The 22280-nt window shown below is 43.0% G+C and overlaps 1 protein-coding gene across 2 annotated transcripts in view; it reads right to left on the reverse strand.

The window, feature by feature from the left end:
- Positions 1-22280, reverse strand: part of cntln (centlein, centrosomal protein) — a 95058-nt gene that overhangs the window by 20520 nt on the left and 52258 nt on the right. For both annotated transcript variants that reach the window (XM_085409715.1, XM_085409714.1), the window contains 10 exons: positions 20439-20536; positions 19010-19539; positions 15309-15390; positions 13241-13322; positions 12627-12895; positions 9081-9302; positions 7598-7695; positions 4717-4843; positions 4295-4432; positions 3440-3625 (listed from right to left, as the gene is read on the reverse strand). In XM_085409715.1, the coding sequence (XP_085265841.1) occupies positions 3440-3625; positions 4295-4432; positions 4717-4843; positions 7598-7695; positions 9081-9302; positions 12627-12895; positions 13241-13322; positions 15309-15390; positions 19010-19539; positions 20439-20536 (1832 nt within the window). The remainder of the gene's footprint in view (positions 1-3439; positions 3626-4294; positions 4433-4716; positions 4844-7597; positions 7696-9080; positions 9303-12626; positions 12896-13240; positions 13323-15308; positions 15391-19009; positions 19540-20438; positions 20537-22280) is intronic.

Below are 22280 nucleotides of genomic sequence, written 5' to 3' on the forward strand. Positions count from 1 at the left end.
TATTATGGAGCAGTCACTACATGCAGGGCCACTGTTTAGCAGTTCAAGAGCAGTGCTTACAGCCTGGGGCGTGCACAGGGGCCAAAAGGGTTTGCTGGCACACAATAAAGAAATATACACACACACACGCACACGCGCACACACACACACACACACACACACACACACACACACACACACACACACACACACACACACACACTCAGGCACACGCAGACACACACAAATCGCACAGGTACAAAGAACAAAAAAAAAAACAAGCTCATAAAGGCACAAACAGACACATCTATACACACACACACACTCTCACACACATGTGCAGCCCTCCGGTCCTGATCAATACATGACAAGAGTAAATCTCCTCCGGACGTCAGGCAGTCCAATCAAAGGGCTTGGTGTTCTTATAGGGGATCACAAGAGCCAGGGGGAGACAAACAATGATGTGAATCCTCAACAACACCACAATGGCCCCAACAGCTCAGGGTTATGGGAATGGAGGAGACGAGTAACACAAGCATGAACTGTGTTTTTATGCACATCTATATGTGCAAGCGTTTGCATGTGATGCAACTTCTCTTTGCATGCAGGCAGGTCTTCTGCACTACACGAATGTGTATGTGTGTGTAGGCAGTAAATTTACACAAGAGGAAAGGATGAAGGCTTAGCTGCGTAAAAGAAATCACAGTTTGCAAAAATGGGAAGAAAAAGTTAAAAATTCTGTTTTTCTTGCTTGTAAGGACAAAAACGATACAAAATTGCAACTGAACTGTGGCAATAATCTTGCACGAGATTTATGTGTGTGCAAAAATACTGCACCTCTATCAATCTCTGGCAAGCCCTTTCTTCCTTTGACAGACAGGCGTCAGCTGAACAGAACTGATGGGTAGTCTTTATCAGTCTCTGGCAGACACACACATAGACTGACACAAACACTGAAACACACCTCAAGGTGATGGATTAGGTCTAGACAAAGACAATGGCGCCTGTTCCCAGTGGGCATGCAGTATTCTTAGAGTGGTGGCCTGCACTGACGCAATGTTCCAGTTTTATTCATCCATCTTCTGACACTTATGGAGAGCTGGGTGTGGTGATGTCAGGCCAAGTAAGGTAGTGTTAACGGTCTTTCTGGTCTTGGAACTTTGCGAGGCCTTTGTGGGCCAAGTGGGGTCTCCAATTCCAGCAGGGTATTGTGGGTATTCTTCCAGCTGAAAATGCCCAGAATAACTGAACAGAGAGGGGTCCAATAGAAACCTCAACTATCTCGAGTGGCTTGTTTTATTTTCAACAAGTATGAGTTTTATACCACGATGCTCTGCTAATCAACTCACCAGTTTTAGTTAGTTCTTGGGTTGAATCCTTGACAGGTGTTCTTCTGAATACAAACAATAAGCATCTTTCCCCACAAGCAAAGCATTACACCAGGGGTAGTCCATGGAGATCCCAGACTCTGCCCTGAAATCTTTGAATCTGGGATCAATAAATATTACTATATAAATAAGTGCTGAAGGATTTTCTTCCTACACCATTAATCTATTGTTAATGTTAACATGTCATCCTCTTATCTGAATTTCATTTAATTTAATTTAATAAGGGTACAGTACTCTGTTTTTGGTAACCATTGTCCATATGTAAATATGTAAAAATTGTGTATGTATCTGTTCTGTGTCTTGTGTACTGTTTGTTTGTATATGTGTCTTTCTTGCTGCTGTTACACCCAAATTTCCCTTTGTGGGACAATTAAAGGATTATTCTATTCTGTTCTATTAACAGCTAAGTTGGTGTGTTGAAGGTTTTAAAATCCAACTAAATACATAGATTGTCACCAATTTAGCATCTGACCGAGACTTGTGTACTGATGCAATCTCCTCCTCTGTTCCTGAGTTAATACTGAATTGAATAATGGCCAGAAAACGGTTTCTCCAGAAAGCAGGTGACTGTTGACCTTTGAATAATAAATGTCATCAAGTCATGTTTTCATCCTTTCAAACATCTGTGTGAAACTTCATCCTGTTTACTGTAATAATTGCAGACATTTTTCCAGCTGCATACACCTCGACCTTGGACGTCCAACATGTAATCGGTTCATCCTCGATTCCAAGTGAAAGTGAAGAGATATATCGAGCTCACGAGAACGGGCGGGATGGACAGACACTGAGAAAACACAATGCCCCCAGCCATGACTGTTGCCAGTGCAGAAGAAATAAAAGTGTGACTCAATCCACTCGCATACAGTGTTATTCACTGTACGCATGTACAAGGGCAAAAAACTGGAAGGCTTCAGATTTATCTTCATTCTTTTCTTATAATCAAGAGATTTTAATAACCAAATCTTCTCTTGTAATTATGATGCATTTGCTAGTCATATTTAAGCAAAAGGTCCCCATCATATTTTCCTCCTTGTGTGCATCCAGCACACTCATTTGTACGTTATCAACAGTTTATGTTGATATATTGTTCTCTGTTGTTTCTCAGAAGTGCTAATGACTGGCCTAGCATAAAACATTTGTTAGTCTGCAGGTGCTAGAGACTAGAAAAGTGTGTTAAATATCAAATAGGATCCCAGGGTAGACATGCGAAATAGTTATCTTGTCACATGAATAGCCAAGCTCAGTAAGTGGATGACCTGTCCTGTATAGAGATTCTGCCTAACTAATGCAGGGAAATTGTTCAGTCAGTCGTTTTGACATAGACATCGCCCCCTCTGTTCATGTTGTTGCCTAAGTCCTTATTTTTGAGAAAATGTAAGTATTGCGACACAGTTGAGACCCCTTTGCAGGTGCTGTGCATACAGGTGATGAATTGGAATTTATGGCCCAGCAGTAGTGCAATCACTGTCAGCTGGCAGCCCGGGGAAGGCATGTCTGCCTGCAGAAACCATCTGTTGCCAGATGGAAGCTGTGTACAAAACATGTGGTACAATGGGTCTGTGGGCCACTCTTGTTTGTGCTGTCGCTGGTCCGCCAGCCAGCCACAGAGACATCAAAATCATAACAGAGAAGAGCTGAAGTGAAGTCAGGTGTTAAAAACAATGAAAAGTGTCCACTGCAGCCACGTTCTGTGCTTTCCATGCTGTGTTTTTAAAACAGTTATTCTGCTCCCGTTGATGTCCGCCACCGCTCCCTGCTCTATACTGGCAACAATGGTCAACCAATCAACATTTGGCACACACTCATGTCATCTGCTTCCAGCGGGTCTATGTTTTAACAAAGAGGCGACACTGATGCAGTTCTTTTAAAAATTTACATGGATCCTTGTACCATATCCTCAAAATTAAACTTTTGAAAAATAAAAATGCAACACTAGTTTTCCAATTCAAGTTATAGAAAGAGAACTTGCAAACACACCAAAGCATAGGCTACTGATTTAAGATGAGAAAGATGTTTTGAGTATACAAACTCTGGACTTTTGGGTTTTAATCCCTTATTCTTTTACACAGTACCTTGATAAAAGAATGTAGCTGCTCCAGTTGGGAGTAGGCCTGGCCTAGCTGCCTCTGAACCCTTTCCAAGGCATGGGAGCTCTGCTGGGTCAACCCCTCCATTTGCTCAGTGGCTGTCTGTTCCAGTGCAGCCAAAGCCTGTTCACCAGCTCCCACACGAGCCTGTAGGGCATGCATGCGCTGTTCCTGTGAAGAAAAAGAGCATGCAGAAGTGGTCAGCTGAAAGCAAACAATCTTTTTTTGTTATAGGGGGAAAAAAAGCAGAAAGTCCACACTGGTCTATGAGACATTTGTGGAAATTGCTTTCAAGCCCCTGTGTGTAGGATTTTGACATTTATGACTTTGGTGTCTCCTTGTGACTTACTGATTTTCAAGTTGGTATTACCACAACTAAATATATAATAAGACTATCTAATATTACCAGAACTATAAATGCCATCTAAGACAATAAACTCCAACTCTGTTTTTTCACTTTTGAATTTTAATGTTTAATGTGATGTCGTTCACTGTCAGAAATCCAGTGATAATAGGCTGTTAAAGTAAAAACATAAAATATTAACCTTTTTTGATGTTATGTAAGAAAAGGGCTTAAACTTTATAGCTGGATATGATGTACGTGGATAGAAGTGGCATTTTCACAAATTCTAAAACTTTTCTTTTGACTAACAATTGCATAACTTAAAAACATGATCCAATATCATATTCTATACCCTGCTTTTGAAGAGAATTCATCTGTGATTGTTTACAGGGCTGCTTAGGAAAAAAAAGATTATCCGAACTGTACTGTAGTCCAACTTTGCAAATGTTACATAAAACACAATTTTTGTGAAAACTGAGTGCGTGTCAGCTTCCAACCTTTTTTTCCAAGTCCTCTTTCAGTTTTGCACAGGAGGCCTCGTACTGGCTTTTCTCTGTTGTTGCCACATTCAGCCTTCTCTTCAGGGATTCGATTAGGGCCTTTCTGTTGCTGGCCTCCTCTGATAAAGTCTTCACCTGTTTAAAAAAAAAGAAAGAAGCTGAACAAGGACGTAGTGCAACTGCATTTCTCTTTTAAAGGAGATAATCACATCATATATTCACCTAAAGTTCCATTCAAATCACCTTAGCAACCATGTTTTCTGTAACTACACTTAACGGCACTGAAATATTTTCCCGTTAGTCTTCCAGGAGACAAATCTTTGGACTATGGGAAATGCTGAGTATGACAATGCCCATTTTTCCCCTGTCACTCTGCTGAAGAGCCTCAAAATAATGCAATGATGAGCCGTGATGAGCACCTTCTTTTCTAGCTCCTCCACCTGTCCCCGGTAACTTTTCTCCATTTCCTGCAGGAACTTGAGTCGTGTCTTCAGGTCCTCCACCAGCTGCCTTTTCATGTTCACATCTCGCTCTGTGTGGCTCAGCCTAAAAACATACACAAATGAAGGCAAATACCAACATATGGCATAACGCCTAAATTACTCTTCACAGATAGCTACACAGGCACAGCCTCTGCATCGCAGACAAACACAGACACACATACGCACGGAGACAGATACAAAGAACACACACGCAAAGCTGGCAGGCACAGTGTCCCCGTGCAGTACATCAGGCATGACAGCTCATTATGACAACTAAATACACTGGCATGCTGCTTGGGTAAGTGGAGAGGGGGGTGAAATAGGGATGCATATATAATTCTAACTGGCATATATTAGAACAAGTGCTCTGGCAGGGAATGCCGCACTAAGCGTGACAGGGGAGTCCTCTTTGACAAACGGCATTTTGAATCAGCAGCGACACTACTTGAAAGCCTAATCAAGCACTTAAATGTTTATTATTTTCAGCTCAGCGTTGCACCAATCATATAAAAACACATTGGCCGGGGGGAGCTTGGCTTGAGAAAGACGTATTATGAAGGGAATACGCTCTAAGAAATGTTGTTTGTTCGTGTGCTGTGCCGGCGATACTTCCCTAAAGAGAAGTAGCGTGTACGTACTGTAAGCAGTTAGCGTCTTAACTGTAACAAAACACACGCGACTTGTCACTTCCTATTTCAATAACCTGCAATACTGACATGATTAATATTCCCACATTCTGCAGCGACACCCCGGTTTAAATGGTCTCAGTACGTTAGCATGTTTTATTCTGTTTTCATAAGAGGCAAATAAAAGCTATTTTCATGGTTGTCTGCACCTTGGGGAATTGGAACAAATAGAATAAAGATCATAAGGATGCAGTTAATTAAATGGTTTTTGCTGTATTTTTCTATATCAAAGATGTAGTAGATCTCTTAGCTCCCACATGCATCATGGCTTGTGTGTTTTAAATAAACAGATGACGCAATGCAAGAGCAAATGCTTTCGTGTAAGTAAATGTCCCTGCCTCCCTAGGTGGATGAGTGCCTGAGGGCAGACTGGTTAAATAAATGTGAGCTTGTCCTATTGGAGTGACATTAAATTAAATGAGAGAGGAGTCTAGCCTGGGGACTTTGTTGGGGGGGGCGAGTAGCGCTAGCTGGTTACCCCATGGATTTGGCCATTAATGAGAAAACCCATATTGAACCTTTCAGATGACTGTCTGGTGTTGACTTAAAGAGTGAGAGCAGCAATAAGAGCCCCACCAGCTCCCTCTGCCCCAATGCTAATGGCAATTAGATCGACAACATTTATTTTAGATGTTCTTCTTCTACACCCCAAAAAGAATAGAGGATAAAAAAGAATGAAGGATATATAGAGCTTCTGCTGGAGCGTGTGATCTCTATTTATGAGTGTTAGTGGAAAGAGAGAAAGAGAGCCTCAAACTATATCCCGATCACTCACACGTTTGTTCCCTTTGTTCTGTGCTTGTTGGCAATATTGTTCATCAAACATGCGTGTATTGTAATGATAACAGTCAGTGGTCTGAAGTACGTGTTCGTAAGAGTGAGTGCGAGCGCACATTTCTGTGTATGTTGTTAAGAATAAAGTGCGGGTGGACGTTTCATGTGGCTGATAGACAACAGGGCTAAAGATGAAAGAAGCAGCTTCATAAATAAGGCAGGGCCATAGTGCCGGATATTGACTGAGGACATGCCGGTGTACTTTGAAATTCATTTCTTTTTTTTCTTTTTTTTACCCCCCCCCCCCCCTTCTCTTCTTTTAGGCGAAGCAGCCTTGCTCCCTGTGTGTGTGCTGAAATGTATATTTCAGAGACGTCTAGACATGTCTTTCATTCTGAGAAGGGGTCCCTCCATGGAAGCAAATGGAGTGGTAGGCTAGAAGATACGGCAAGTTATGTGTGCGTATGCGTGAGTGAGTGTGTGACAAGAGCTGGAGGAGGCTGTCGCAGAAACGCAGCTGAGGGATGTTTGCTCTGCCTGGCTGTGATCCTCGCTGCTTTGGTCACACACACAAACACATATCCGCTGTGATTGTACACATGCCCTGGATGCATTATTGAGAATGGCAGGCAGAGGACACGGCATACCAGACAAAGAGAACAAGAGGGAGGAAAGCCAAGTTGTTCTTTGTACGTTTTTCTCTGTTCAAATATGGGATCCGTAATGCAGAGTGATGATATGTGCCTTGTAAGTTCAAACCATGACTGTTTCCCTAAGTGAATTGTTTATAGCCATATGCATTATGACTATGTAATGCATGCGGGGCGCTACAGTAGGTGAACCATGCAACTCACTGGGGCTTGTGGCCCACAGGCCAGAGTGATGCTGTGTGGGTTTTAGTGTCATGGGCCAAAATGGTCCCTCCTGCGGCACGCAAACAATCAATACGCTGCTTTGATCAGCATTCCACATCGGCTACCCACGTAAGCAACACCACACCGCATGACACAAAAACCACTCACATGCACACGCGCAAACAACACACACACACACGCTCAATATAACATGCATAATTTCACAAATGATTCACAGACACAGGAGCATGTACAGTATAAGGGAAGTGAGGCAGACAACAGAGCTGCCACATGGTGGAATCAAACACTACAGATGAGAGCTGCAGAGGATGTGCAAACATGCAGACAAGGAGAGATTGAGAGACAGACAGACAGAGAGGTCTGCAGGTATAAAAAAAAAAAAAAAAAGAAAAGTAGGAAAAATACGAGCTGGACTGCAGACAACAGTAAGAAACACAAAAAGGAGGAAGTAGCACTAATGAAGACAAAAGGTGGGAAACTAACTTATCCTGCAGCTGGCAGAGTTTATCCTCCTTCTCCTGGAGCTGGCCTCGCAGGGCTTTGTTAGCCGCCACCTGCCTCGTGACCTCCGCACTTGCACTCTGGGGGAAGGGCACACAGTGTGTGTGTGTGTTTGTTAATGTGTCTGAATGTGCATGTGACTGGGGGGTAGGGAAGGTTTTCACGACACAGCTGATGACAGGTCAAACACAGCATGCCTCCTCATTATAGTTACAGTGGGAGGGTGGAAGGTGCTAAAAGAGGTTAAGAGGAAAACTGTGTTATTTAAAGTGGATAAGGGGAGTAATTAGTAAAAAATAACAATTTATAGACCTGGAGGGGTGAATTTATTTCAGTCAGGAATGTGAATAAAGAAAAAGACCAACAGACAAGTACAACAAGGGGAAAAAAACTGAATACTAACAATAAAAATAAATAAATTGACCTGCTAATGATCAAACATCCTGTAACCTAGAATATTAAACTGTAAATAATAACCTTTTGTGTTTTACTCTTTTCTTTATGAGTAACAAAGATGTAAGGCTCACGGTGACAGGTCGGCTTCTGATTATAAGCATGATGGATATCTGAACCTGCAAGTTCACTTTGGTTTAAAGGGCCCTTGTCTCTTGTGGGAACTGCTCCCAGTAGAAACACTTGACAACGTACTCGCTCAGCGCACGCACCCCCACGGAGCATCCCTCGCCTCTCCCTTTCGCTGTCACCTGACATGACTTTCTCAGGCGTGTGTGACGACAGCGGCAATCTGCGTGGTGACACTGACGAGCAGGCTGCTGAGAGGGTGATAATACTGTGGTACCACTCACACCTCATTCCCTCTGATGTAGGGCATGTCTCTGCTGTTATTCCCCATTTCTCATCTTTCTGACAGGCACTCCGAAATAAGATCAAATGACAGGAAATGCTAATTCACGCTGAAATCAAACGTAATATCAAGTGATGTTAAGTGTAAGCTGAAAGGCACCAGAATTTGTTGTTTTTTTGAGAATCAAGCACAACTTGAAAGTAAAACCTTGACAGAGTTTCTGTTGAGAGTTTTTAAACTCCTCGAGGAGGGCAAGTGCTTCAAACCAGTGAAATGTTAAAGTGACTCAGAAATAGTGATGTAAATATATGTGAAATTCAGTACTGTTAACATGGTAAGTAACAGAATGAAAGACAGAAAATTCCAACTAAAAAGTGCAAAAGAATTAAGAAATTTTCATATTGCCTGATTTACCACAGCACAGTAGAAAGTGGAAGTAGTCTTTCTCTAGATACATTTTTTCAGTCCTTTACCACTGATACTCCCAAAGTTTTCCTTGTTATTCGTGGTATTCTCGAGCACTCAAGCTTCTTAGTGCACAAAATTGGAAGAGAACAACATCTTTAATACCATCCTCCTATTAGCAGATTTACCTCATAAGGCATGCACAATGAAAAAACACAACCGTGAGGGCAATTCATTAACTCTAGAACTGCTAACCTTAAGTTTGGCTTGAAGTTGTTTGACCTCAGCCTCCAGGGCTTGGAGGGCAGGGTTAGCCGGGGCAGGTATGGTTCTGCACTGGCAGGAGCACTCTACGTTCGCTGGTGCTGTTGGTGGTATTGTAGTTTGCGGGGGGAATTTGATCTGCTTCCACTGCTTCAACTCCATCTCCAAAACCTTTTTCTGCTGCTGCACACCAGCCAGGTCAGAGGTCAGCTTCTGCGGGTTTGACCGACAGACAGAATTGGTTAGCTAGGCTGGTGATGATGCCGCAACTGGAAGCAAAAGTTTGGTGCACTGCTATTAAAAAAAACAAAGAAACACAGATTTGTGTTATTGGATGGTGAGGGCGAAAAAGTAACAGGCGACTGATATACTGCTACATGAGCTGATAAGCTTTATATCAAACCAAAAGCCTTTTTTTTTCTCCCTTATAATGCAAACCTAATTTACTGCTGTAAGAAGGCAGAGTTCCTCTGACTAACATAGATCTTTATATTAAATCCACTCCTCACAAATATAATAAATGCAAAGACAGAATAAACACAATTTGTTTAAAATACTGTATGTGTTATCCACGGGTGAGCTGCAAGCTCTCCTTTAATATCTTGTCTGCGATAAAACGTCTTTTTTATGCTAATTAGGAGACAAATGATGCTGTTGCCTGGTCAATAGAGCCTAATTCTAACTGTAATTGGCATGCATAATATAGCCATCATGCAGCACACTTTGGAAAAGAGGTAGATCAAGTATTTAGTCAGTAGTTGAGTCTGGATTGATGAAGAATAACGCAACTAACTGAATGCATACAATTTACAGTGACTCTGTGATTCAGAATGCTATGTGAGATTAAAAACTTTAAACCACATGCATGTGCCGGAGAAAAGCAAAAATCCGGTTGTTTCTTATAAGAAAGTATGGACCACAAACCTATTGCTGTGAGTTTGAATCAGTGCTGTCACAATTAGCTGATTTGGTATCATATCAAACATGAATGGTTAATGGCACAAACAGGAGACGTGATACATGAAGATATGCGCTCCACACATAGGGTAAATGTTGGAGCACACACCGAGGCGTGCGCACACACCCAAGTGAAACCACAGAATCCCATGGGTTTGCTCTCTGCTCCGCATACACGGAGGTTATTGATATCTGGTTGCTGGCTGACACCTTTTAATAGAATCCCTCCTGTTTTAGGTTTCCTTCTCTCTGTTGAAGATGCACATGCCACATCCACAGGGAGGGTGGGAGGAGAGCAGGACGAGCACAAAATAAAAGCGGGGCTGTGGCCCCAGTGGCAATAGTGCAGGAATTAAGAGAGGCATTGATGAGGCTTCCAGTAAGACAAGCTTTGATTTCACAGGCCATTTTCAGCCCTGGTGAGAGATGACACTGAGGCAGGCGTGATATACTGGTAGCTCCATTAGGCCAGGAGAGAGGACGCCGGTCTCTCTTTCCTGTGAGCAGTGGTCTCACTGATGCTGTTCCTTTAGTAGCTAAAAGGAATTTTTAAACATGAATAAACCACTGAAACACTAAGATTGTCTTACTGCATCAATTTCTTAATTACGCAATCATTCTTCTGGCCAGACTTCTTGTGCAATAGGTTTTATTAATTATTAATTTAAATAAAGTTTGGAGCTTTGCTTTCTTAGTTCATTAAATTTGTAGAGATAATCCTGTGATAATCCCTGCCCCAAAAACATTAAAGGAGGGAAGGCAACTCCACACTTTGAGTGGGGATGACACAGTGTGCCACAAAGTAAAGCATCTGTGGAATTGATGACAGACTAAGGAAGGCTTATCCAAGCAACAAAATGATTCTGTAGTTGGATGCTATGCAATACTCAAGGATTTCAATAAAAGTTAGACTTGCCTGTAGTAGGATGCACTGTGAGTTTTTAAGTTACGTTATGCCACGTTGAAGGGCGACTTTAAGGTTTTTACACACTGCGTCAATTTTTTCTTGTAATCTAGCTGACTGCCTGTTTCTCTGGGCACATTATTGCATTATAACCAGATGCATTATCAGCAATTGAATGTAATGTTATTTTCACAGCTGGAAATCATACTGAAAACCTAAAAAAGAAAAGTTTTAACCAAACCACGTGTTCCAGTTAGGCTGAAATATCATATACATTGCATGTATCTGAGTAGTTGTTGAAAGGAAATACAAATACAGTTAAGAATACATTTACATCCCAGAGTTCACGTGCAACCAAACACACAGAAGTGGAGAGGGGAAGCAAGAATGGAAAAAAAACGAGAAGATATGACTTAATAATGGAAGGAGGGAAGGAAAGGAGCAACAAGAGAAGGACAGAATGGCGAAGGATCAGGAGACAGAGCAACACAAACAAGTTTCTGTGAAACTGCCATGCTACTTCTCACATGATGGCCCCTGTGGAGGCTGTCCTAAGCCAATTACAAGCAGAGAGTTTTAGTTAGAGAGTTGGCCAGGACCGGTTGGAACAAGCCCAAAGTCCATCACCTCTTGGCCTTTGCAGAGAGGGCAACAAGACCTAGCTTTGGCCAGTCAGTCGGCTCCAACTTTCTCAGGTGGAGTGGCATTAATACTGCAGGAGGAAAGAGGAAACAAACAGGAAGACAACAATTCCCTCTCTGTCCACTCATTCACACAACAGTGTGTGTACATGTGTGCCTTTACTGCTGTGCCTGAGTCTAAGGTCTCGTTGGACTTCAGCAATCAGATGCCTCGGTGGGTGCAGAAGGGCCACTTCCCAGGTAGCAACACTATGAAGGCTGCACTCTGGCCCGTGTGTGCAAGTGCAATATACTCCATCGGTACTATTCCACAGTAAGTGAAAAGTAAATATACGGACAGACAGACAAGAACACATACACCTAATCAAGAGTCCAGTGGGCCTTTGCTGGCTGCTGCTGTGTCTGAATCCACCAAAAGAAGTTTCTGCCTGCCAGATTAACGACTCTGTCTGTCAAGGTGTTGCTGTGTGTGTGTGTCTGTGTGTTTGTGTGTCTGTGTATGTACATAAGTTGATGTGTACAAGGAGCACCTGGCAGGAAAGATACTGTTTAGGGGCCAAAGCTCTTGGTGTTTTATTTACACTCTTTACCAAGTCTAAGAGTTTTTTACCTGGAGGCACGTACTAAATAACTAAAAGGTGTGTGGCACTGGATGTAGTCACCTTGAGTGTATGTGTGTGTGCGTCTGCGAACACGACTGCTCATATTTGGAGAAAAGTAACTGCTGGTGACAAAGATTGTTGTGGAGAACTGGCTCGCTGAAACATTCAGCAGGAGGAGACAATGGCAGAGTCAGAGAGAGAAAGAGCGTGTGAGATTCTCCTCCTCTCTACTGCCCTGTGGTTCTGACCTCCACAGACAAGGGTAGGCCTGTCAGCCACACTTATTAAGCATGATAAGGGCATGCTACTGCTTCACTCTCAGCCCCAAGAAAATACAAAAGAAAGACAAAGATGGGGGAAAAAAAGAGAAACTTCCTAACACTTACAACTGGCTCGTCTCCCTTAACTCGTCTCCCAGCTTTTCCCAAGTTACCTGCGTGAGCTGCTTGCTGCTGCACAGCTTCTCAGTGAGGGAGTTGAGCTGTGCTGTGATCATCTCATTCGCCCTTTGTAGATCTCTGGCTGAAAGCATAGCATCTTTCCTGGCACTTCGCAGTATGTCAACGTGACGCTGTAGAGACTCGATGCGCTGCTGCAGAGAAGAGGAGGAGCAGCGCTGGGTCTTCACAAGCATCCTCTTCCTCCTCTGCCGACTTTTCTCTCCTCTTGTCCCACGGTCCCATGGCTCACGCTGTTTATCGTCTAACAGGAGGAAGTACACGCAGCCGCCTCAGAGTTGACAAGTGCACAGAAAACCTCAAAATCCCAATTTAGAAGCTACTGCTGAGATTTAACAGGCGTGCATCTTTGTGTATGCAAAAGTGGAAGCTGTGATGGATTTAACAACCTGAATAATTAACATTTTCCATTTTTAACCAATTCAGATGTGCCGAGTTATGGGGGGAAAAAACGAAGCTTGTTAACTTCTCGGATACTTGTTTCTTATCGACAGCATGTAAATACACTGAGTGTTCTATCTGCTTCAATTAAAAGTTGATTAGATTTCTGTAATCCAGCATGGGTTCACAAAAGGAAAACTTGTGCTACCTCGGGCCAGAACGTCGGGTTGTTTTCTGTGAGATTCTGCCGCTGGTGCTTCTGTGTTTGAGATCGGCGACCACCTGTAGGACTGAAAGAACAGAAAACCCAGTGACAATGAAGAAAAGCAGCCGTTTAATGTAACACAACAGTTGACATGCTGCTCTTCCTAAGATGCAGCTCATAACGACACCATGATCACAGAGTGTGCGCAGCTTAACGCAACGAGACAAATCACCCAGTGCTTTAATAATTCACCTGAGCATGTTCAACCGACTCCAACTTGAACACCTCTCAGCACAGATATTACTTCTGACAGATGCTTGCAAATGCCGCCTTTGTTCAATCACCAACTGAAAGCCCTGATTCACTCCTACGGTGTGACGGGTGTGTGTGAGAGTGTAGTCGTTTGTACGCAAAAGTGTGTACGCATGTGTGTTCGTGACAACTCCCAACTGCACCATCATTTGTAGTGACATCAAAGAAAGGGCCCCCCTACCTCACTCCTTGCTCTCTGCCTACATTCTTTGTATGGGGGACAGGTAGGATTTGATCAGTGCCAGTTTTGATCATGCATGCAGAGAGGAAAGGGTAGATGAACCCTTTGGTTTGTGACATACTACGTTGCGCGGGGCTTGGGCTGTCAAAGCGATGAACCCAGAAGGAGCTGATGGGCACATTTAGAGGATCAGGACTGGGGAAACTAAAGGGGATCTGAGATAAGGGCCCTGACAGCTCCCAGGTTATATTCACAACAACCATCTCTTCTCTACTTTCTACTTTGCTTCGGTGCTGCTGAAACGAGAAAAAGAGGAGAAGAGAAGAGGCAGCACATCTTTAAGGCCCCTCTCTTTCTCTCTTCGTCTCTCCTCTTGACGGACTTTTCTCTCAAGGGTTTGGATCTGCCATGTAGCACTGTGAAGAGGTTTGATGTGGACAAGTGCAAGGGTCCAGGCCTAATGATTTCGTGGTGTGCATTCACAAAGGCTTCCTCAGTCACAAGACTAGGAAAGTCTTTGTGAATGTAGACATAAAGCGATAGCCAGTTAAAAATGAATAGTACAGCACGGCTCAAACAACACAAAAAGTAGTTACAGAGGCCCTAAGAATTATTTATGCAGACATTAAACTGTATATAAAAGATGGATGGATAGCCACTGAGACGTCACTCCACTGCTTTGCAGGCTACTATTTCAGGATGGAGTTACAAAGTTATTACATAATGTTAGAACTGCAGGGCCAGTTTTGTAAGTAGGATGCAACAATAATTTAATAAAGAGTGATGATAACTTTGGCTAGCAAAAACAAAACAAAAGAACAAAAAACAGCTAGCTGATACACAGTTTGTTTTTGTTTTTTTGTTTTTTTTTAGTACAACTAAATGTTGGTGATACCTATCTTTGTTGTCACAGACAGAGGAAATAGACTAAAACTCTTTTTTTGTATCAGGCTGTAAGCCTTTTGTAAAACATCCCTTGAGTGGGCATTTGAAGAATTGCAGTTTTCGATCACTTCTGAATTACCTATAGTGTTACCTACACCGTCTACATATTATTTGATAAGTATTACTTTTTTCCATCGAAAAACATACAAATTTGAAAATGTTGGTTCAAACTCTAATCAGTATTTACAGAGGAGCTCAGGAGAGAGGTACAACAGTGGGTGTCCAAAGACATGTGCAAAACATGGTAGAGGCTCTTTCATGGTTTGTTGTCCTCAGAGCCAGGAAATGCACATTAAACAGCAAACGTCCAAAAAAGAGCTCCTTCAAGAGGCCTGGAGAACTATTCCTGAAGACTACGTAAAGAAATGACAAGCTTGTCTGAGAGAATTATTAAAAATATGCTGAAATTTACACTCATATTTAGGACCAAGGAGACATTGTATACTAAGACCTTCATTAATTGAATTCACTTGTAGGCAGTTTCATTTAAAGGCTGAATATTCACACAAACCCAAGTAAAATGTTAATCTGCACAAAAAAGCAGTGAGCAGGAAACAGCTGACGCTTACTTCTAACTGTATCTTTATTCCTTTTTTAAGTCCAAAAACAATTAAAAGACAAGGGCAGACCAACCTGTCTATTAGTGTGCTGTCTGTGAGGCACCGTCCCCGAGGGCAGGCTGTTGAGACTGTCCGAGTACTCCTCTGCACTGTCACTGTAGAGAAAGGTGAAGTCTATTACAGACTAGAAGTTGAACCGACAACCCTGGTTCTGAAAGTACCACCCTTGGACAAAAATCCAATTTACCTTTTATGGTTGATTTAGTTGACATCAAGCAAAAATATGTGCATCTCGGCCCCCTCCTTCAAACAGAAAATCAATGTCCCATCCAATTTCTGAGCTGGAAGTGTAAATGTGTGTGTAAATTAAGTGAAAAGCTGCAGTGTCTGGTGCTGTTTGTGAATGCATCAACATGTATGAGAGCGGCTGTGGCCTTCATTAGCCCTCTGTGTGTGACAGACATGTGTGAGAGGCACGGCTGAGCGGAGCCAAGCAAAGTTGCATCTGATGGACGCACGGTAAGGGCTTCCTGAGAGACACACACACACATGCACACAGGTTTATTGACAGTGACCTTTGACGTGAAGGTGGAAGCCAGTGACATTTACGCTGGCGGGTTTATTAAGGTGGGGTCTGGGAGAAGCAGCGGAGGTAAAGACCACAGAGAGAGGATCTAACTGGAACGTGACAAGCCTGGGGGCTAGTTAGGGGTAAAACCAGCCTGGAAGGGGCACAGGGACTTTGCTAAAGATTACGAATCACCAACACTAACACCAGGGTTGCGTGCATCGACTTGGTGATGACAGCAAATAGATCCAACTTAAATTTAGTATTATTAATGGAGTTCTTAATTGTGTCTGCAGTCTAACTAGTTGTTCCCTAGTTCCTCTTTAAGACACACCATATATATATTTACAGTACATGGTGCTTCCACTCTATATGTGAGGACATGTCTAAGCTTTTACATGCTGAGTCCAAACCTGTGTGGAGCAAATACAGATAACCTGTTATGTAGAAACATAATGACAGCAGATGCTTACACTGAGGAAATGAGAGCATCCAAGGGGTGTAAGGGGTGGATCTCACCGAGAACTGAGCAGATACAGTATGCATGCCCCTACAGTAGTAACCTGTCAATCACAGGCAGGTAGGCACAGCCTAAAGCATACTCTGCTGGTCTGTCTTACTCTACATGGGGCTGTATTTTACAAAATGACCATCATGTTAATTTTGGATGTGAACCATAAAAAATTTACTGTGCTCATGAATCCAGAGAGACAATTGGACTTCTTTTTGCAATCAGAGCAGTCGCCTCCTGCTGGCCTTTAGGAATAATGTATTTTCTAAGGCACTTGTACGTTTTTAAGACCCAAGATTAGCTTTGTCTACTCCAAGGATGTCAAATTCATTTTACATTGTGAGCCACATACAGGCTTTGATCTTAAGTAGGCCAAACTAGTGAAATTCCCCTTTCTGTCACAGTAAGCATATTCAACTACACATTTAATCCAGGTAATATTTTAATATAAGAAAAAGAAGTGCAATCTCAACAGTATTAAAATAAATCTGTAAGCACTACTCTTTGGGCTTAAATAAATATGTAGCCCATGCCCAGAATATCCTGTTATTATAAAACAAAGTTTTTGTTAATTCACAGAAAATGCTCTTTTAATAATAATTACTACTGTTCTTTAAAATTGTCTTTAAAATGATTATTTAGCAGGTAGTGAAAGAACAGGGACTATTAATTAATTATTTTGGTGTTGTGTGAATGGCTATGGGTGATTTCTTTGTCAGGATGAAAAGCTGTAAAACGTCTGAAAATACAGTAAAAAAAATGGCAAAATTGATCCTCCTCTTCACATTCTTCAAAGCCGTCCGGTGGGCCACATTATATGCCGGACCAATTCTGGCCTCCGAGCCTTATGTTTGACATCCCTGATCTACTCTTATGCTACTGTTTTATTTAAAGGAATGTTCTCTTATGTTCTCAATCACAGCAAATCCCTCCAGTAGCGTTTTTAAACTCTGGTACCTTGAGAGAAAATTAATGTTTGCCATCTTTGATATTATCCTTATCCATAATTTGTGGCCCAATCATCCGAAATGTACTGTCCTGCAGCCCTGATCAAGAGTTTATATAACACGAAAATACATATCCTTTATTCCTTCTAGCATAACTGAATGATTGAGTCTGATACCTGCTTGCTCTTTTTCTTTCCTGCTTAGCAGCAAAACTGCTGATCTGCTTAAATTGGTCAGCTGCCTCTAGCAGTTCAAAACTTGAGAGCAGGTGCCAGAGGCAGCGAGAAAAATAAGGTGGGGGGGAAAAAAAACAAAGACTTGTCAGTAGCCTTAACGAGTCTGACATCTTTATTTGGTGCTATTTAGGCCAAAGCTCCTTAGGCAGAAATACTGTACCTTCCAGGAATGTCAACCAGACATAGACAGCATTTGTGAAGAGGACCCCTAGAAGATACGAGGCACAGAAGGCTTTACAGTAGCAAATCAGTTGACAGGTGCCTTAAATAAGACAACATCTCAGTTTAGGCCCCTTCTTCAAAAATCCACTTAGATCCTCCTCTCAGGTAAAGCGTTTATTAGACTGCTGCTTATTAGCCACATGGAGTGGTATTAGGAAAGCAGGGCATAGCTGCACCCAGTCCCCGTTAAACGGCCTCATGCGGATAGAGCTGGGGTGGATTAGAGTCTGATGAATTAGTCGGTGAAGAGGTAGTGAGTTAGGAGGGCTGAGCTAGAGAGCGTGTAGAGCAAGGCATACCGGGAGAGAAAGAGAAGGGAAATAAATATCAGCGAGTGTTTGAAATCAAATCATTTCAGCCATCACTCAATAGATGTTGGCTCAGTGGCTTTTTTGCATAAAACATACATGAAATAATTACTGTCGATGGTTCTTAATTTAGAGGGTGTTAAACAGCTTGTAGACATCTGGTACTGATCCGAGTAGGGTCATTCAAAATTCATCTAACCAAATTAAGGCGAGGAGCTAAGGAGAGGAGTGTGGGATGGAAAGGAAGCGTATGTGTGTATGTCTATGTGTGTGTGTTGGGAGGGGGCAATGGGGTGGCTGGAGGAAAAAAAGAGCAGCACACACACACACATACATTTGTGAACCGACATGCCACAAGATAACTAACATAACTAGACGCAAGGTGGGCTTCATATAGGAGTGTGTCTGTGTGTGTGTGTTTGGGAGGAGGGGGTGGACTGGGTCCTTGCAGGGGGATCCTTAGTGCTGTCGATGGGGGGTAGTAAATATGCAAAGAACGAGTAAATTAAATCAAACTGCCAAACCGTCAATTTCGGGGTAGCGTGACTAGTGCATGAAAATGGCATCACTGGAAGGTATCAAGGCTTTGGCGGCCCCTTATCCCTGGGCTTTTCTGGCATCGGTTCAACTTTGTGTAGAGAGGTGGCTAATTTTGCATGCAAATTTCAGTCAATAAGCTCCAAGCGAGGCGTCCCATGATATTTCAAAGGATCTGACAGTAGTTTCCCCCCCTCCTCTCTCCTTCTCTCTATCATTCTTGCTCACATTCTTCTTTTGGCTCCTGAATACCAACTAGACAGACAATGAAATTCAATCACCCATTTGCTTACGCTTTGCAAATGCACGTTGTCCCCTCGATGCTGCTGCTGCTACCCCCCCCCAACTATTCAGCCAGCCCATCCTCTCTGCCCAAACACCTAAAAATAATGAGAGGGGGTGTGTGAGAATATGTGCGTCAGTGCGCGTGCATGTGTATCATTACCTTTCTACGCTCATGTCCTCCCACTCGTCTTTAGCGGCACTGGAGCTTGGCCCTTGCCAGCTGATGGCTTGATTGGCGCTGACTCTTTGGTGGCTGCGCTGCCGTAGCAGACCTCTGTGCCTGGTTGTTTTGAATTTGACCTTGCTGCTAATGCTGTTAGCGATCCCACCTGCCCGCATCGGTCCTGCAGCACGATTTCTATAGAAGTCCTTAGCTGCTCTGAGAATCCCCAGCTCCTGTCTCAGCTTCAGCAACTGCTGATGAAGCTTTGTAGCCTCTTTCTGAGATGAGGCCAGCTGTACTTCTAGAGCCTTGACCTCACTACAGTGCTGCTCCTCCTGAGCCACGGCCTGCGCATGGGCTGCCTTTTCACGAGCAGCTTCTTGAGTTCTTTGATGATCCAAAGAGGCTTGGAGTTTGCGGCAGTTGTGGGCCAAGTCTTCGTTGACTTCGAGTAGCTGCTCTTTTTCATCTTTCAGCCTTTCTGTCTGCTCCTCCATGCTTATCATTCTTTGCTCCAGTTGATCAATCTGAAAAGAAAAAAAACATACATGGGGCTTCTGTGCTACAAAATAATCAATTTTGGCTTATATATCTGTAGTTTTTTTTTTTTTTTTTTCGTTTTTAAAACCCCCCAGAAATACTTATTCTTGGACTGCTAGTGACAAAATAACAACCTGCTCTATAGTATTAATATTAGTAAGATTCAATGAGAAAGACCATATCGTGATTTACTAGTTTTCCTCTCCACTGATATTTTCCCAAGTGCGTAATTACAGTTTGCTGTGTGGGTGGGGGGCGGAGAGGGGAGCAATACCGTCGTCCCCAGTCAAACACGGTTATGGACATCTGACTTGCACCCCGTTACCCTGATCACCTTTAACTACGCTGCAACCATGAGCACTTAGTCTATTTGTTAGATCTTTGGTGGAGACTGTTTAAGAGAACAGTGGATGCCTGCTGGGTTTGTGCCTCCAGGCAATTTTTCCCTTTTATTTGGTTCTCTCTCTGCCTGCTGGTGAAGCCTGGTACCCTTCAAACAAAATTAGACGGCTATCCCCACTCCTGATGATTTACTGCCATGAAAGCTGAAGGGGTGGGGGAACATATAAGCTCATGCAAGCAGGGTTTTAAATGTGTGTGTGAGTGTGAGCGTAAAACATGCCTCCAAACCTATGAAATCTACGTTAAATCAACTAGTATTTTCTGGGATACACAAATTATATTTGGCAATTTATAGACTGTCTAGTTGATACTGTGCTTGGAAATTACTACATGACCCTTCTCCAATGCATACGAACACCGTTAAACTATCCTTGAAAGAGCAAAATCAAAAATTTCTGAGAGCTGCCATGCTGAACTTATGGCTGTGTTGGATTTCCTTTATAGGCAGTGACAAAGAACACCCCGTGACGGCATAGTGCTGTACCTTTTTCAATAACTGCTCCATTCGACCTGAAAGAAGAGAAGGCTTTTTCGGAGTGCTGCTTTTGACCTGGTGCTCCTCAACCATTTTGTGAAGTAATTCTGCAAAGAAGAACAAAGCTCGCTATTGTGACACTTTGTGTCAAATTCAAGCTGCTCAATCAATAGAATAATTATAAAAAGGGTACATTTAAATCAATTAGCATTAGTAAGGTCTAATTTCCTTCCTGAGGTTCAGTGTCTTTTTTCCTTTTTGTCAATCAAATCTGAAAAATCCCTAACGCTGTTTTCATGTGGACTTGGAATTTTCACTGCAAAAAACACCTTTGGTTTCAAAAATCTTACACAGCCCTTTAACTTCAGATTAATAGAAAGGTGTTTTATTTAATAGTCCACCGGGAAATAGGAAAACAGGGCTCAGAAGTGCAGGCGGGTGTATACTATATGCAACCTCTCTCTGGGGACCTAAAACAAACGAAGAGAAGTGCTTGAATCCCTTGTGAATACACAGCCCCAGGCTGCACTGCTTTGTAGTCCACTGTGTTTCCCCAAAGGACTTCTAATCTCCACAGACAAACATGCAGCTTTATTCTGGGAAATTCAATAGTGGCCCTGGCAAACATATGATTTAGACTTTATGATAACAACAGAAAGCATGCAAGAGTGCAAGTGCTTAGGCATTTGATGCATGTGTATTCATGAACACATCTAACACAATCTAACAGACCTCTGTCACTGCTACCTACCCAGTATCTACCTGCTGAAGTACAAACAACTTCCCTGCCTACGTATATGCGAAGGGCAACACAAAACTTGAGGTTACTCTATTCCGTAACCCCCGTTCTCTGATAACATGAGTGAGGTGTCTCACTATGGGGAACGCTCTCTCAGCGTTGTCCTCAGAAGCCTCTATATCATTACTGGTGATCTGGTGAGACACCTCACTCATGTTATCAGAGAACGGGGGTTACGGAGTAGAGTAACCTCAAGTTCTCTTTCAAACATTAGTTTCGGTGTCTCACTATGGGATATGCAGACTCCCGTATTGCCAGATAAGCCCATCTGAACGACTGACTGCCCACTTAGGAGGTCTCGTGGGGCCCCACAGTGTGGGCTAGAGTTGGTGCAGTGACATCCAACCTGTAAAACCTTGCAAAGGTCAAAGGTGAAGCCCAGCTCGCCACTGCACATATCTCTTCTATAGAGACGCCCCTAAAAAGGGCCCAAGAGGTTGCCATCCCTCTAGTCGGGGGGGAGAAGAAGCTGGAATAAGCCAATTGGATCGCCTCAACAATCCAGTGGGAAATGCGTTGTTTGCTAACGGGCTTGCCAAGATGTGGTTTAGCCCAGGAAACAAACAGCTGATCCGACCTCCTGAAAGCCTTCGTTCTCTCTCTATAGGTACATAAAGCCCTAACTGGACAGAGAGCATGTAGGCGCTCCTGTTCAGGGGACGAGAAAGGAGGAGGGCAAAAAATTTCCAGCTCCAATGGGATGCATTGGAGATAAGGATTTTTGGGCACAAAGGCCGGATTTGGCCTGAGTGTGACTCTAGAGTTATCCCGCGTGAATCAGGTGCACTCTTTGTGTACTGACAGCGCATGAATATCACTGACACGTTTCGCAGATGCGAGAGCCAGGAGCAATGCAGTTTTCAAAGACAGGATTTTTATTTCCACCTGGTTTAGTGGTTCAAATGGTGGCTGTGAAACTGCCCCCAGCACCAGGGATAAATCCCACGTGGGAACGAGAGGTTTAGACACTGGGTGGAGCCGTTGTGCCCCTTTCATGAAACGGCAGACTAGCGGGTGATGGCTCACTGGGCCATCCACGAAGCCCACATGGC

This window comes from Rhamphochromis longiceps, linkage group LG6 (assembly GCF_057381845.1).
Source record: "Rhamphochromis longiceps isolate RC_006_pf linkage group LG6, R_longiceps_female_GT1.1, whole genome shotgun sequence".
Lineage (NCBI taxonomy): Eukaryota > Metazoa > Chordata > Actinopteri > Cichliformes > Cichlidae > Rhamphochromis > Rhamphochromis longiceps.